This window comes from Pipistrellus hanaki, assembly GCF_964339955.1.
Source record: "Pipistrellus hanaki genome assembly, chromosome: 2".
Classification (NCBI taxonomy): Eukaryota; Metazoa; Chordata; class Mammalia; order Chiroptera; family Vespertilionidae; genus Pipistrellus; species Pipistrellus hanaki.
Window position 1 is genome coordinate 139,561,713 of NC_140504.1, and position 16,430 is coordinate 139,578,142.

Consider the following 16,430-nt stretch of genomic DNA (forward strand, 5'->3'; position numbering starts at 1 on the left):
AAAAAAAATGAAACTATATGAAGAAAATGGAAATGAAATATAATCCAAACATCCAGAGATAACCATTGTTAACATTTTTGTATTAATGACATTATGTGTAATGAAAGCAATAGTGATTCCAACACTTTCAATGTGTCAGGAACTTTTTTTATAGAAATAAAGAAGCCCTCAGGAAAGCTTTAAAAAAAAAAAAAAAAAGAGGAGACCTATATAAACAAAAACTACAATGTATCTTAAGTACCACAACAGAGATATTGCAAGAGTGCAAGTGAAGAATCCACTTAACATTTTAAACATAAAAAGATCATATGAAAGCTCAGAATAATATATGCTTAATTAAATTAATTTGAAATGAACATACTTATTTCTTACCAATAGTTCTCACTTCCTTGAAAATTTTAACAAAAATTTTGAAAAGTGATTCCACGAATATTAGGTAAATGTTAATGATGTCTCTTAAGTAGTAAAAATCTACAAGATAAATAGACCTTTTGCTTCTCACTTACCATAAGCTGTTCCAGGGCCAAACTCAGTCCCTGCATCAATCATATATTGTCCCAAAAGTTCTGGGTTGTTTACACGACTTGGAGCTTTTCTATCCAGTTTCTCATAAACAAATTCTTCTATCCTGGCATCTACATGAAAAGTTTAAAATTACCAATTTCAAAACAGTAAAACTACTTAAAAGACTCTTTTATTCCACTACCAGCCATTTATCGCCCTGTAAAATTAACATGAAATTAGCATGCTTTCAAGTACTTATATTAATATCCTAGCGGCCTCGTGCATGACATTCGTGTACCAAGGGGTGGAGGTGGGGGTCGGGGGGTCCCTCAGCCTGGCCTGTGCACTTTCACAGCTCAGGAGCCCTCAGGGGATATTCACGGGGAGCGGGCCTAAACTGCAGTAGGGCATTGGAAAGCGGGCCTAAGTCGCAGTTGGACATCCTTAGTGCTGCCGTGGAGGCCTGAGAGGCTTCTGGGGAGAGGGGCTCCTGCCACCACCGCTGTGCTCCAGGCATCAGCCTGGCTTGTGGCGTTCCCCCTGTGGGAGAGCATTGACCACCAGGGGGCAGCTCCTGCGTTGAGTGTCTGCCCCCTGGTGGTCAGTGCACATAACACCCACCAGTTATTCCGCTGTTCTGTCCATTTGCATACTAGCCGTTTATTACATAAAATAATTTTTTATTTATATGTTGAGTATTATATAGCTCTAAGAAACTTACTATTTTAGAAATATGAAAAATATTTTGGAACAAAAATATTTTAAAGTACAGTAAAACCATTATGAGTATTTTATGGGATTTTACGTTCCAAAAAAGGGGTAGTATTCACTTTATATTTAGTGAAATTGCATTTGCCCCATTCATATAATGGCTAACTTTTAACTCTGGATATATGTTTTCAATTTTTAAAGCAGGATTTGAAAATATGGATATAAGGTACCTTTAAGAACCAAAGAGTCACATACTTCTGACACCTTTTTTTGGCTTTTGCTTGCTCAAAGTTGACTCTCCTTCCTAGCGTCTAAATATAGGCATAGGGGTTTAAGAATAGAGTAATCCAGGCTTGGAATAGTCTGCAGACAGAAATCAGTAATATGATGCCTTGGCTTAATTGTATTTAATTATATTTAAAGTATATACTTATAGATACATAGATACCTCTGGGCATGTATTCACTCAATATTTCACCATTACAAATAAAATTAAAATACAAGAGAAAAGGTTAAAGGCAATTATAGAACATTAGTATAAATGGGAAAGGGAAAAATATGAATAAACATTTTAGTGTAATATTCAAGAAACTCACATTTACATTACTGCCTAACAGTGAAGTATTTCAGAGACAAATGAGAAAAAGTTCAAATTTCCAGAAACTATGATTAAATATAAATTAAAATTATAATAAAAAAAGAAGTTAAATATGTTCCTTTTAAGCATCTCACATAATTCCTCCATAAGTGTAAGTTTTACACAGTGCACTGAAATTTCAAAAATAAGCTAAACCAATACAGAAACACTTCAAGAGTTGGCAAAAGTGTTAATTATAAAAACATAAAATACACTTTTGTGGTAGACACTGGTACAGTATCAGAAGAGTTTTTAAGCAGTGATTTTAAAAAACATTAAATGAATTAAAACCAAAATGAGTCAGTTTAAAATGAATCATTTAGATGATGTTACCTAAGTTTCAGAATCTTATTTTCTGACCACCACAAAAATTCTAAGCTTTGCTGTTTTCTACCTATTTGGTAAAAAGTATAAATCCCATGTTGATTTCATTCAGTTAATTTTAAATAAATGTTTCATTTCACTAAGTCTTAAAACACATTTAGGTAACTATGCTATAATTTAATATATATTTCTGAAAAACACTAAGTTCTAAAAAATCATACACTAAAAATGACAGGACTTACAGAAAAATAGCTGGGTTTAACCACACAAAACCTAAGTAACTTTATAACCAGAGCACAAACAAAAAAATAAAAAGAATTGTTACTACTTTTGAATTAAAACACTAATATAAAATAATACTTATGAGCCATTATAACTTCTTTATAAGAACACCATTCCTGTTTACTAGTCATGCATGACTTTATTTGCCATTCTGGAAAACATGTTTTAGAACAGACTATGTGTGCCAAGGAACTCTGGACAGAGCAAGGAATAAGAGGAAAACATTCTACTTTTCTTATTTTTTCTTTTTTTGGTGCCATGGTATATAATTTAAGTAGCCTTAAATGAATAACCAAAGACTAGGCCTCAAAGTATAAAAGGCTTAGTTTAAAAAGTCACTGCAATTTCAATAAAACTGCAAATAATTACGAATAGTTTGCACAGTGCTTGAGTTTTTATGCAATAGCAACAAAGTTGGAATTTTAAGTACTTAAAAATAAGTTTATGGCAAAAAAAAAAAAAATTTTATGGCACTCACAACGCGGTCACAATAACATTGGAGGAAAAGAGGAAGGAAAGCATTCATTGTTGCCTTTGTCTTTCAATTTTGATATGTAAGTTTCCAGTGAAAAGACTGTCAATGTGCTTGGTTCTAGTTCAAGTTCCCCTTCTAATTAGCTATGGTAAATTATATAAAATGCTACCTTGTGAGTTTCAATTAATAAACAAGTATGGTGCCTTTTACTTGCAAAGTTATTTATATAGTGATCTGCTTAGGGTTGTCAGGAAACCAAATGGAATAACTGTGTAAAAACGTAAAACTTAACATAAACAAGTGGTAACAAATTAACTTTCCCTTTAATTATTTAGGGATAATTCTCCCTTGGATGAAACAGGAAGAGCAATTTAATTTCTTCTCATAGACCTTTATGTCTCTTAAAATTCAAAGTCACTGCCTGAAATTGAATTTTCAAGAAGATTTTACAAAAGCCTGAAAATGTTGTCAGTTTGTTAGGTGATACACAAAATAATGTTTATCACCCTCTTCTTAAGCAAGACACATAAAAAATAACCATAATCTCAAAGCTATAAACAAAAAATTCTGTTTTCCAATAGAAATTAAAACCTTTTTTAACATTAAAAACCCTACTAACAGAATTTTTTAAATAGGAATAGTCAATAAGGTAGACGAAAGGTAAAAAGTTTCTTACTTGGATTTGGCTGCAATAACACTTCAGTTTGTTTCATTATTTTTTCTGTCCATATTTTGGTACATTCAGCTTTGCTAAGAAGGTTCTCTAAGTGAGCATCCAATTCTGTCTTCTCTGCCTGGCCAAGCTTTTCTTCTGTGAACTGTTAGTGATTATTTTAAGACAATATTAAATATACTGCAAATACATTTTAGCAACCTATATTAATAATTAAAAACAAATCCAAACAATCCCAAACATATAATTATTTGTAAACCATTGCATGTAAATGTTACTGTTTTTGCTTCTACAATAATTTTGCCCTTATCTATACCTTTTTTGTAGCACTTATAATCCTATCTTATTGTTAACACGCATCCTCAGTTCTGCTAAAATGCAGGATGTGAATTCTAAAAAAAACCCAAAAAACGAACACACTGTCTGGTATATAGAGTATATAAATATTTCTGACTTATACAGGTATCATAACAGTAAGGAGTAAGAGCTTTGAGTCAGATGGATATGAATTCATACCCTGACTGCAATGTTGTGTGACCTGAGCAAGCTTCTGAAAATTTTTTCCTTAGGTATCCTCTATCATAAAAAAGAGCTGATTATTTCTTATAGTACTTTGAAAGTTAATTAAGAGTATGTATGTAAATCACATTGTTCAATGCCTGATCATTGTTAATGAGTTTAAAAAGGGGTGTTTATGTTTAATGTGGCATTATATTATTGGCACTTCAATCATACTTAGTTAGATAGGCTTTTATGAGATGTTCTGAAAAACAATAATTTAAGTTGTTTCTTCAGGATATGTTCTAGCAATTGATGGATACACTAACTTTTGGAATATATCCTATTCATACTATGAATGTATCTTTTAAAGATCATAAAGTGTAGTTAAATATACTCAATGTATATTATCTCGTGTTGGTTTTTCAGGAAAGGCAGCATTGCACATACAGTAACGAAGAAGTAAAAAGATTTTCTTCTCTTTAGATTTTATGAAGACTTCTGGATATTTTTCATTAAATACTAGAAGTGATGACTCAGCCTGCTTATCATGAATAATTTTTTTCCTAGAATATGATGTTGCTTTTCCCATCATAACACAGGCATATCACTAGCACTAATTCTATGCTCATTAATCATGACTCATTTCCGGGTAACAAAATATAATGTTTACCTTGCTTTTTCTCCTCTCTCCCTCTCTCCCTCTCTCCCTCTCTCCCTCTCTCCCTCTCTCCCTTCCCTTCCCTTCCCTTCCCTTCCCTTCCCTTCCCTTCCCTTCCCTTCCCTTCCCTTCCCTCCTTCCCTCCTTCCCTCCTTCCCTCCTTCCCTCCTTCCTTCCTTCCTTCCTTCCTTCCTTCCTTCCTTCCTTCCTTCCTTCCTTTTAAAATATATTTTATTGATTTTTTACAGAGAGGAAGAGAGAGGGATAGAGAGTTAGAAACATCGATGAGAGAAACATCGATCAGCTGCCTTTTGCACACCCCCTACTGGAGATGTGCCCGCAACCAAGGTACATGCCCTTGACCGAATCAAACCTGGGACCTTTCAGTCCGCAGGCCGACGCTCTATCCACTGAGCCAAACCGGTTTTGGCGCCATTCTCATTTCTTAAATATCTTCTCCTGCTCCACTTGTCTGAGTTTTATTATGTTTCTTGCAGCATCCTTGTTTTTGGTCTGATACTTTCAGTTGATTATCACTTAGCATTTTTAGCTGAAAGGTCCTCTAGAATGCTAATTTTAAACTTTACAACCCCCACCAAGGTTTTGTTCAGGTGCTAGAAATAACAGCTTTAATAGTTTTTGTCAAGTCTTAGGCCTTATTGAGACTGGCCTTAACCAAGCTCTCACCCAATAGGTGGGACTGAGAAAAGCAGTTCCAAAGGTATTGCCTAAGCCAGTAACTTGACTATATTGTAACTGAGGATAGGAGAGGCATTAGGCAAAAGTCAAAACCCGTCTCCCAAAATCAGCTGGGTAACTATGCAATCTCGATCTTAAGAGAGAACTCTAGTCTTCTTTCAGATCCCTGTAGAGATAGAGATTAGAACTTTACAAGTTAATACACCTAGGTGAACATTATCTACAAAGGATCATCTACAAGTAGATCATCCAGACAATAAACAAGTAATTAAATACTTCGATAATAAGGATACAAAGATAAAAAGAAGGTAGAGAGAGGACCAACATAGATGGTCCTATTACTCCTTAAGTAAGTTACTAAATGATTAACTGCTTGAATTAATGGATTCAAGTGTAGAGAACTGAAGAATTCATTCTTCAGGGAGAGGGAGGGTAGGAGAATCAGAAGGTTTAAAAGGCAGAAGGATATGCAAGCTTAACCTGGAAGAGGGAGCAGAAGTTTGAGGATTGCCAGATGTGGGTGGTAACAAAAATAGCCTCTCTGAACTGGCAACAACTGAGATGGGATGATAACAAACGAGCTATGTAAAGACCCAAGGGAAGAGTATACATTTCTCTGATGATTTATCTTCCAGTTGCATTTATGGAGGATCATTAGTGGTTCTAAATATATATATTTTGTAGAAGCCTTTAATTTATACTTAAAAATCAAGACTAGATTAAAACGGCAATAAACAGATCCATAATTAAGAACCAATATTTATTAGGTCAATCTTTGTGCAAAGCACTCTGCTAAGAACTATTATAAGAGAGCTAAATGAAAAATATTACCCAAACATTATAAACCTGCAGGCCTATTTTTTTCAATACATCAAATCATGTTAAACTTTATTGATTTTAAAAAAAATACGCACCAGAGGTTATTTTTCTATTTATTTTTAGAAAGAGTGTAAGAGAGAGGGGAAAAAAAGAGAGAAATATCGATGTGAGAGAAATACATCTATTGGTTGCCTCACACACGCCCTGGTGGGGAGAAGCCTGCAACCAAGTAAGGTATGTGCCCTTGACCAGAACCAAATTCGGGACCCTTCTGTCCACGGACCGATGCTCTATCCACGGAACCAAACCAGCTAAGGTTTTTAGAAACACACTAGAATTAAAACAAATAGGCTAGAAATTACTAAAAAATGTTTATAAAAAGTGATTTAAGTAAGTCATTTAGTTTACCTGATACAGGTTAGGTTTCAGGGCAAGTTTCCCCCCAATATCTCAGAGAACCAACAATTAGAAAGTTAATTATTTGAAAAACAAAACATTTCAATCTTCAGGTCAAAAGGCTTGTTTGCTTAATTATTTATACTAGAGACCCAGTGCACAAAATTCATGCACGGAGACGGGTGTCCCTCAGCCCAGCCTGCACCCTCTCCAATCTGGGACTCCTTGAGGGATATTCGACTGCCCGTTTAGGCCTGATCCCACACACCCCTCTCACAATCCAGGACTGCTGGCTCCAACTGCTCACCTGCCTGCCTGCCTGCCTTCCTGATTGCCCCTGTTTCTGCCTGCCAGCATGATCACCCCCTAACCATTCCGCTGCCAGCCTGATTGATAACAAATTGCTCCCCTGCCAGTCCCCAACTTTCCTCCTCTGCTGGCTTGGTCACCCCTAACTGCCCTTCCCTGCAGGGTTGATCACCTCCAACTGCCCTCCCTTGCAGGCCTGGTGCCTCCCAACTGTCCTCCCCTGCCGACCATCTTGTGATGGCCATCTTGTGTCCACACGGGGGCAGGATCTTTGATCACATGGGGGTAGCCATCTTGGGTGTTGGAGTGAAGGTCAATCTGCATATTACTCTTTTATTAGATAGGAGGATAGAGGCCTAGTGCATGGGTGGGGACTAGCTTGTTTGCCCTGAAGGGTGTCCTGGATCAGGGTGGGAGTTCCCTTGGGGCGTGAGGCGGCCTGAGCAAGAGGCCTGTGGTGGTTTTCAGGCCAGCCACACGTCCTTTGGTGACCCAAGAGGAGGTCCTGGTATCTGGTTTATTTACCTTCTACAATTGAAACTTTGTAGCCTGGAGCGGAGCCAAGCCATCTGCTTGTTCTGTGGCTGCCGCCATTTCTGTTTGGATTTGTTTACTTTCTATAATTGAAACTTTGTAGCCTTGAGTGGAGGCTTAGGCGCAAGGTCAGGCAGAAAGCTTGGCTTCTTCTATTGCCTGGGAAACCCAAGCCTCTCTCTTGCTCTCTGTGGCTGTAGCCATCTTGGTTGGGTTTATCTTGTTCTGATTGGCTGGTGGGTGTGGCTTGTGAGTGTAGCTGAGTGATGGTTAATTTGCATACTATTCTTTGATTAGGTAGGATTTTCTTATGATTCTCACATACTATCTTACAGGTATCTCTACACTTTTTTTTTTTTTAAGTGTGAAAGTGTACTAGAGCAAAGATGAGTATTTACAACAAATAATTTATTTGTATGAGTATGACACCTTGGAAAAAATATTAAAACAGTCTGATCCTCAACTTCTTCATCACTGAAATTATGTTACTTACCTATATAATGAATTTTGGACTGTTTGATATAAAATGCACAGCTTAGTAAATGGCATTTTCTAACATATATCAAAACCCTGACACTGTTAAAAATACAGAAGTATAAAAAGGGTCTAGTAAAAGATCTTATTGAGAAATAAAATCAACCGTAGTTTGTAATTACAACTATTACCATTAAATTCTATGAAGTTATTAATAATTTTGGTTGAAAGATGTTGAAAACTAAAATTTTTAAGGGTAAAATTCAAAATTTTAGGTAATTAGGAAAGGAATCTTTTTTTTTTTTTTTTAAAGAATAGGTTTTTTTTTGTCCTTATGAAAAAGGTACCATTATAATAATTTTATGTTTACCTTTAGGTAATACTGTTAAGATCATGAAAGCCTTGAGGGCAAGAACCATGTCATATGTTGATTATACATCTCACATACAGTAGAAAAAAATATATACTATGTTCTCCATACATATTTTCATGAATATTTAAACCTTTTTAATTTTTGATATAACTCATTTTCTGTAGTAGGTGCATTCTTGAAAATGTTTTAGAGAAAAATATATCTATTAAATATTGTACTATTTTGTTATTTTAATATGTCATACCTTCTGATTAACGATGAGAAAAATCCTTACGCCACCATAATAAAGTCATGGGAATGATCAAGCCTTCTACAATTGGACATTTAAGTAATAATAATTTAAATTTATGATTTCAACCTAAATATGTAACATTAGCAATAGGGTAATGTCTCTCTCCACTCTTTGTTTGTTCTATGTAGGATTAAGGTTACCTTTAATTTGATTACTGACTACCATGTAGGAGGCAGAGGGAGATTGTAAGATACGAGTGCCGTGAATAAAGACACAGGGACAAGGAACCACAGAATATGTTTGGACCATGGTAGTAAAAAGTATTAATTTAAAGTATTAATTAATTTTTTTGACAGCAAGTATTTACTGTAAAGGATTGTCTCTGAGTCAGCCATATTGCCAGGCCCTGTAATCCTTCCTTCACTACAGGACAGGAATGTAGCCTACAGTATAGCATAGAGAGCCTGGATTCCCTACCCTGCTTTATTAGAAAGAAAAAAGAACTTTTTTCTCACAAGTAAAAAGGCTGTGTGATCCAAGACATCTATCTCATATAAAGTCTAACCATCAATTCTCTGGGTAAAGTAATATTTTAAGAGTAACAAAGTTCTTTGGGTGGGGGATGTATAACAAATTTTGAATATAATGTATTAGTAAACTATAAAGTAGATTCTTTTCAACTGGTACTCAATTTTGACTGCACTTTGGAATTACTTGGGGGAGCTTTCAAAAATACTGATGCTGAATCCAACCCCAAAGATTCTAATTTAATTGGACTAGGGTGCGGCTTGTAAAGATCCCTCAGTTAATTTTAAGTGCAGCTAAAACTGAGTACCACTGTTCTAAACCCATACATAATTATTTTAACATCAGGTTAAGAAACCATCTTCTACTTGTAGTCTGTTAAGTTAATGCCAATAGCACCAAAGGATGTAAACACAGTTTTGGGTAGCACTAAATACACAGAATTTTTACATAATGAGTAAACATATGGTCTTTGAATGTCACATGTATTATATATTAGAATTTGAGAGACACAGTCAAGTTATTTGCAGTTTAAATTCTATGAAGGAAATGGAATTTCAGAAGGGCTTCAGATAAAGTATTTGGCCAAGTTGGAATTCCATCCAAATTAACAACTGACAGGAGTTAGTTGAGGGTACATCATACTCATATTTATATCACCAGCTCAGTCCCACCATTAGTGCTTGGTAAATTAAGTGGGAGACTGAGGTCAAGCATGCAACTAAATTTTATAGACATTTCCCCCCTATCAGAAAATACCTGGCAATCATCAAGTTCATAACGTCAGTTCAAAGGAAATTAATATAACCTCCTCCCTATGTAATTTAGCTTGAGAAATTTTTTTAGACAGTATACACTCTTATTTTACAGATCGTGAGCAAAGTTTTGCTTCAATATCAATTCTAAATTTAAAATATGCACACTTGAAATATTTATTAAACCAAGTAAAATAGATATTTACTAAAAAGAGTAAAATATTTAATTATGACAAATTAGGACTAGACTATGAAGTCTTTTGAAGGCAGCAACTAGGTCTTATTCGTCTTTGAATTCTTCAATGCCAAACACCTTAAGAGGTATTCAATAAATATAAGTTGAGTTGAAGTTTAATATTTTAGAATTAATCAACTTCAAGGTCAGCAGATATAATATTAGAAAAATACTAATGAAAATAACAAAATTATTTAACATGCTAAATGATTCAAAAGAGTAAATTTTAGTTATGGATCTTGTTTGGAGAAAATGACATAAATAATTAAAAACTAATGTTAGATGCTGTGAGAAGGGAATAAGAAAGAATTCTTTGAGGCATACAATCTTATTAAAAATATGAAAGCCACAGAATAACAGATTTTAGATCTCCAAGGGGTCTTACATAACAGTGCATTAGGAGAAAATTGCCATATACAGAACTGATAAATGACAGAGGATTTCACACTAAGCACCTGTGGTCTGAGATGGACTTGAAGTTGTATCTTGAGAGCAAGAAAAGACTACAGAGAGACAGCAGAGAGCATTCAATTTACTTAAGAACAAAAGTCTAGAATTAGAAAAGTGTAAGATATTTTTAAAATTAGAAAATAATTTAATAGGAATGATGTTTATATATGAGTAAAATGAAAAATAAAGCTGGAAGGGAGTATTTAATGCTCAACAAAGGAGTTTGGATTGAAGACACAGATTCCATGAATTAATAAAAGTTTTTTAAGACACTAATGAAGTAACAACTGATGGAAGATAACTTGTATTCTATTGTTTAGAGGGAGTTAAGAACAACAAAACCACCCAAATGGACTATTAAAGAATGAATATTTATATTCATTTATACATTTTACCATAAATACTATTTTAAAGTACTAAGGAACATACATTTTAGAAGGGTGAGAATGGAGTGATGAGATCCATTTATATGCTTTAATAGTTTGATTTTACTTTTTAAAAAATAGAGGCCATTTCAATTCTTAATTAAAATTTTTTTTTTAAGTAAAATGAAAAAAATGTATGGCAGCTGACTAACCAGAGAATGGCCTATTCTTTAAGGTAGAAATATGAACTTGAATTCCATCCCTATTCTTCTCATTACTTATAATGAGTAACTGGCATACATAACTCTTCCATTCTTAGCATGAAACTTGGCACTGTGGCACTGTACTGATGTCAGTTCACTTTAGAGCAGGAACTCAGTCACTGACTAAATACTGAGAAGCAATGTTTTGTTGAAAATTACCAGACAGCATTCCAAACTTCACATGGTACATTTTGGAACCATATTTTTCCATATATATATATATATATATATATATATATATATATAATATTATAGAAATGTCAAACATATACAAAAGCCTAATAGTATAATGAAATCACATGAACCCACAACCCAGCTTCAAACTATCAACATTCTGCAAATGTTGTTTTAACTGCTCCCATTTTTTTCTTCTGAAATATTTTAAAATAATTCTCAGACATGATACAATTTAAACAAATTTCAGAATATATCTTTAAAATATACAGACTCAACATAAGGAGCCTGCTCCTCCTGAAATATGTCCTTTCTTAGTAAATGGTTCAAGCCAAAACACCGGAGTCATCCTTTGACTCATTTTCTCTCACAGCACAAAGCCAATATAACAAGCAATACTGGCTAGATTGTGAATTTCCCCTGCTATCACTCTTATGTCACATCACCTTTTACTTTTTGCCTAGCTTAAGTCCACAGCTCCCTAACGGGTCTCCCTAGTACGCCCTGCAACTTCAGTCTATTCTTGTTCCCTATGACTGAAATGCTTTTTTGTTCAAAAGACTGGAAACTGTCACTTCCTTGAGGCCTCTGAATTTGATCCTATTAGAAAGGCTTGCCCCAACCACCGTGTCTACACAACAGGGCAACACCATCCCTTCTACCATTAACCAGTCCTCACTGGCCTATTTCTCCATCACCACCTGATGTATTTATTTACTGGTTTGTCCTCTTCTGCTAGATTGTGAGCTCCAGGAGGGCAGATATTTTCTTGCTTTTGTTCATTACTGTATCACCAGTGTTAAAAATAGTAGTGACGGACAGTCATGTTGTATGCAGTTAAGTATTTAATACTGAAAATTATTTGATAGTTAACAGAGTAGAACAGAATTTAAAAATTCTTTCCTAAAGAATTTGAAACAATCAGTAATTAAAATTCATTTAGAAAATAATGCATCTTTTGAAGGCTTTGACAGATTTTTAAAATCTAGTCTATTGACCATTTATGTGTCCTATATTTAAGCAGTTTGGATTATGCTCCTGAATTATAGCTAACTGCATTTAAAAGAGTGGCATTATTTGGTGTCATATTTGCATTCAGCATCTTCATAGGGAATCAGCACTGAAACAATACCAAAGTCTCTGCCTTTTTTGCAGTTAACATTAAGTCTTATAAATCAAAATTCATTTCAGACCTTCACTCACTACATTCTTCTTGCAATGAGTCTTTGAACTATGGGTACGAGGCTAATTTAAATTAAAAAACTTACTCTAACTATAAGATTCAATGCCTTTTCAATATACCTCATATTTTAGTGGGGGAAGGGGAGAAGAAGGTTAAGGTGGCTAGCTTATTACTCACCATGCAGAGTCTGTAACTTGGAAATCAAGACTTAGAAGGAATTTCCCATCTCTTACGGGTTACTTGCCCTAAGAGTTATTGAAATGCTCGGCGTGTCCTAGATGATGCTTAATCCCTTTCTAGGCAGTAACATTCTATATATCCTGAACTTTGCCATGCTTATCCAAGAAGAGAGGAGCAGCTTGCAATAAATAGTAGGTCAGACAGCACTTGCTATATACTAGCCGTGCAAGTTAAGCCAGTTACTCACCTCTTTGAGGCTGCTTCCTCATATAGAAAGGGGGTTAATAACATCTACCTGGCAAAGTTACAGAAAGGACTGAAGATACTCTGTCAAGTGAAATGTTTGACATCGTGTCTCACTCCCGCCCCCCCCCCCCCACACACACACAATATAAGGCAGCTATTGCCCCTAGTTCTACCATTCTTTTGCCAAGAACAGTGCAATAATGTAAGATCGACGGTGCCAATAAAATTGGGGTAAAGTGGCAAAGCAAGACAACTGCTTTACATCTCAGTCTATCAATTTGATACGCACATTAGAAAACCATTTTTGTCTTTCTCTTTTACAAAAGAGCACGCTGTTGCTACTGTGGCTATGTCATTAACTTAAACACCAGACTGTTTCTAACCCATGTTGTGGCAGAATGTACATCTGTTCGCAGATTTTTAACCGAGCTGCCATCGTGTGGGTGACGACAGCAGAAAATCGTCCAGGGTCCCTCGGACTGACACTTCCTTGATTGCGGAGTAACCGGGGGATGGCTACCTTTCCCTCATAAGAGTGTATGTGGAACATACACCCCCGTGACCACAGGCACAACACGAGTCTCTCCTCCCCCCCCCCCCCCCCAGGCTCCCGGCCCTGCAGCCGGTGCTTCCCGTTTTGCAAATGTGCGGGAAGCCCCACGCCCCAGGCTCCCCGTGGCCTCAGCAAAGGCGACCTCCACGTCTCCCGCGGCTGCCGAGCCCGGGCCGGCCTTTGGGGGGGCGGAAAGGAGGGAGCGGCGCTGGCTCCGCTCCGGGCAGAGGGGCAGGAAAGGGACACTTCCTTCCAAGCCTCGGCGGGGAGGGTGCGAGGAAGGAGAAGAAAGGGCGGGGGTGGGGTCAGGAGAGTCCGTCTCCGGGCTCCCCAGCGGGGCTCGCCAGGCCTCCGCCCGCCCGGGAGGGAGGTCACACGAGCACCCGCGTCCGGGGCGGGGGGAGGAGGGAGTGTCAGCCAGGCGGGCGGTGCTGGCGGAGTCCCGGCCCGAGGCCGAACTCAAGGTGTCCTCCGGGGGGGCCCGTCTCCACACCCCGCCGCCTCCCTTCGTCCCCCAGGGGGCGGCGGCCGGGCTGGAGGGGGGCAGGGGGCGGCGGCCAGGCCCGCAGGGGCGCCAGGCCGCGCCCATCTCCCGGGGCTCGGGCCGCCGCAGGCCAGGCCCTGGGATCGGCGAGGCCGGGAGCGAGGGCACCGACCATCGGGCTCGGATGCTCCCGCATCTCCCCCGGCCTGGTCCTCGGGGATACGCCCCCCCTGTCCCCCACCGCCTACCTGCACCGCACGGCTGAGGAAAGTGCCCGCGTCGGCCGCGAACTTCTTGACGTTGAAGTCCATAATGTTCATGCTGCGCGGCAGCCGGGCGGAGCTGCCGGCGGCTGACCTAGCGGGTAGGCGGGGGCGCCGCGGCCGGGCTGGGGCGCCGGGCGGGAGGGGCGGGGGCAGACGTGGGGAGTGGAGCGGGGCGGCGCCAGCCCCGCGGCCGCAGCTGTCGTTTCCGTCCAGGGAGGTGGGGGGAGCGAGAGAGGGTGGGGCGACGGGGAGAGAACGAGCGCCTCCCAGCGGCCCCCCGGGCCCGGGCGCCGCAGCCGGGACGCAGGGCCCGTCCCTTCCGGGCGAGCCGGAAGCGGAGCGGCGTACCGGCCTGTGGGTCCGGCTCCCAGCGGAGGAAGCGGGCGGGGCCGCGGGGCGGGGCCTGTGTGGAGGTTCTCGCGGGAACAGCGACCCCTTCAGGACCGTCGCGGCGCTGCCGCGGGGCGCGCCGGGAACTCGGCTCGCTCCGCCCCGAGGGAAGGTCGGTGTCGCTGGAAGGGGCGTGCCGCGGGGTCACAGCAAGACTGCAGCGTTGTGGTTAGTCCCAGAGAACCAAAAGCAGACAACTTCGACCCCTCCTCTTATTTGGAGAAAAAAAAAAATATGGATGTAGGAACACAGAATTGCATGCAGTAGCTGTGTGATTAGAATCAACAGCTCCCTGTCATCTTGTTCCCGCGCCCGCTGGTCTCTGAAGTGGCAGAATGGGGTTGATTTAGTGTCCCGCCGAGCCGGTTTTCATTCATTCATTCATTCATTCATTCATTCATTCATTCATTCATTCATTCAGCATTATTGAATTATCTACTGTGTACCAGAGCTGAATCGGGTGCTGGAGATACCATGCTTTAAAAAGACTGTCCTTGCCGTCAAGATGCTCTCTGTTCTTTAACTTGACCACCTTGGGGATTTCACCCCCAGCAGAAGCTCTAACTATGGGCTGCCTCCAAGGACTTTGTGACTACCTCACAGGGTCAACCCTAGGTGCCCACTGTGTGCGAAGTATGATGCCCAGGACACAGAGTGCCAAGTGGAGGCCACAAAGTAGTAGAAAATGTTGAGTGAGACAGAACAATCCTTAAAAGATTCAACGTGGCGAATCTTAATAACAAATGAGAATATGATGTGAAATTTGTTAAAACACACACACACACACACACACACACACACACACCCCATGATTCTGAGTAATTTTTTACGCAGTCTTCGTGATATAGCCTATGTTTGAACTAAGTTAAGGCAGGTGCAAGCAAGGAGAGAGAGAGACCTTAGTATTTCAAGAAAACAGTGTGTGTTTTTTGTGTGGGCTGTGCCCTTTTGTTACATTAGGGCTGGGAAAATGCAGCCCTGCAGGCAATGAAATGAGCCCACACAACTCATTCAGTGTTTTACTATACCAGCAGTAAACAGAAGCAGTGGCTGTTGTTTAAGTCTGAAAGGTTAGCTCTAAAGGCATTTTAAGGAACAGCAGATAACAAAGATTTCTTTGTGTTTGGTTATTCTTGGTGGTGGTGACGAAACAATCATTTTTTTCTAAGATAACTCCAGTAGAATGAATCTCCTAGATGCAAAATACTACACATATCTTTAATTATTTGAGAAATATGGAAAAGGAGATATGTAATTAGGAATCTTGTTTTTTTTCATTAATTGTCCATATTTAGATTTTTAAGCACTATCTTTGTAGATGCCTACCTTCACAATAGGTGTATTTGCTGTAATCTATGTTTGTTTCTACAGAAATCTCACAACACCACATCCACTGTTAGAGAAGAAAACTCTGGATCCTCTGCCTCAAAGGTATAGATCTACCTAACTTGAAAAAAAAAAACTTACTTTTTCCTGTTGAGCCTTCTATAGCTATAATATTTGCTTCAGCATATGATCACATAATACAGCATGACTAAGTGTATTTGTAGATTATATTATCTACCTAGTTTTAACTAAATAAATATTCACAAAAATGGACAAGTTGCCTAAAGAGTTATCACCAAAGAAACATACAGCGGTTTAACCTCGAGGCCATGGTTTGATTCCTGGTCAGGGCACATGCCCAGGTTGCAGGTTTATTCAGATGGTGCAGGAGGCAGCCAACAATGATTCTCTTTCATCATTGATGTTTCTGTCTC

The 16,430-nt window shown here is 38.8% G+C and overlaps 1 protein-coding gene across 3 annotated transcripts in view; it reads right to left on the reverse strand.

Moving 5' to 3' along the window:
- The window catches only part of SH3GLB1 (SH3 domain containing GRB2 like, endophilin B1), a 34,689-nt gene extending 20,037 nt beyond the window's left edge, over window positions 1-14,652 (reverse strand). Inside the window, exons 1-3 of one of the 3 annotated variants that reach the window (XM_084874438.1) lie at window positions 14,263-14,652; window positions 3,610-3,751; window positions 507-635 (exon numbers count right to left, since the gene is read on the reverse strand). In XM_084874438.1, coding sequence (XP_084730564.1) covers window positions 507-635; window positions 3,610-3,751; window positions 14,263-14,334 — 343 coding nt within the window. In that variant the 5' untranslated portion in view covers window positions 14,335-14,652. The remainder of the gene's footprint in view (window positions 1-506; window positions 636-3,609; window positions 3,752-14,262) is intronic. The other 2 variants (XM_084874437.1, XM_084874439.1) reach the window with 2 other exon arrangements.
- Between the last annotated feature and the right edge of the window lie 1,778 nt (window positions 14,653-16,430).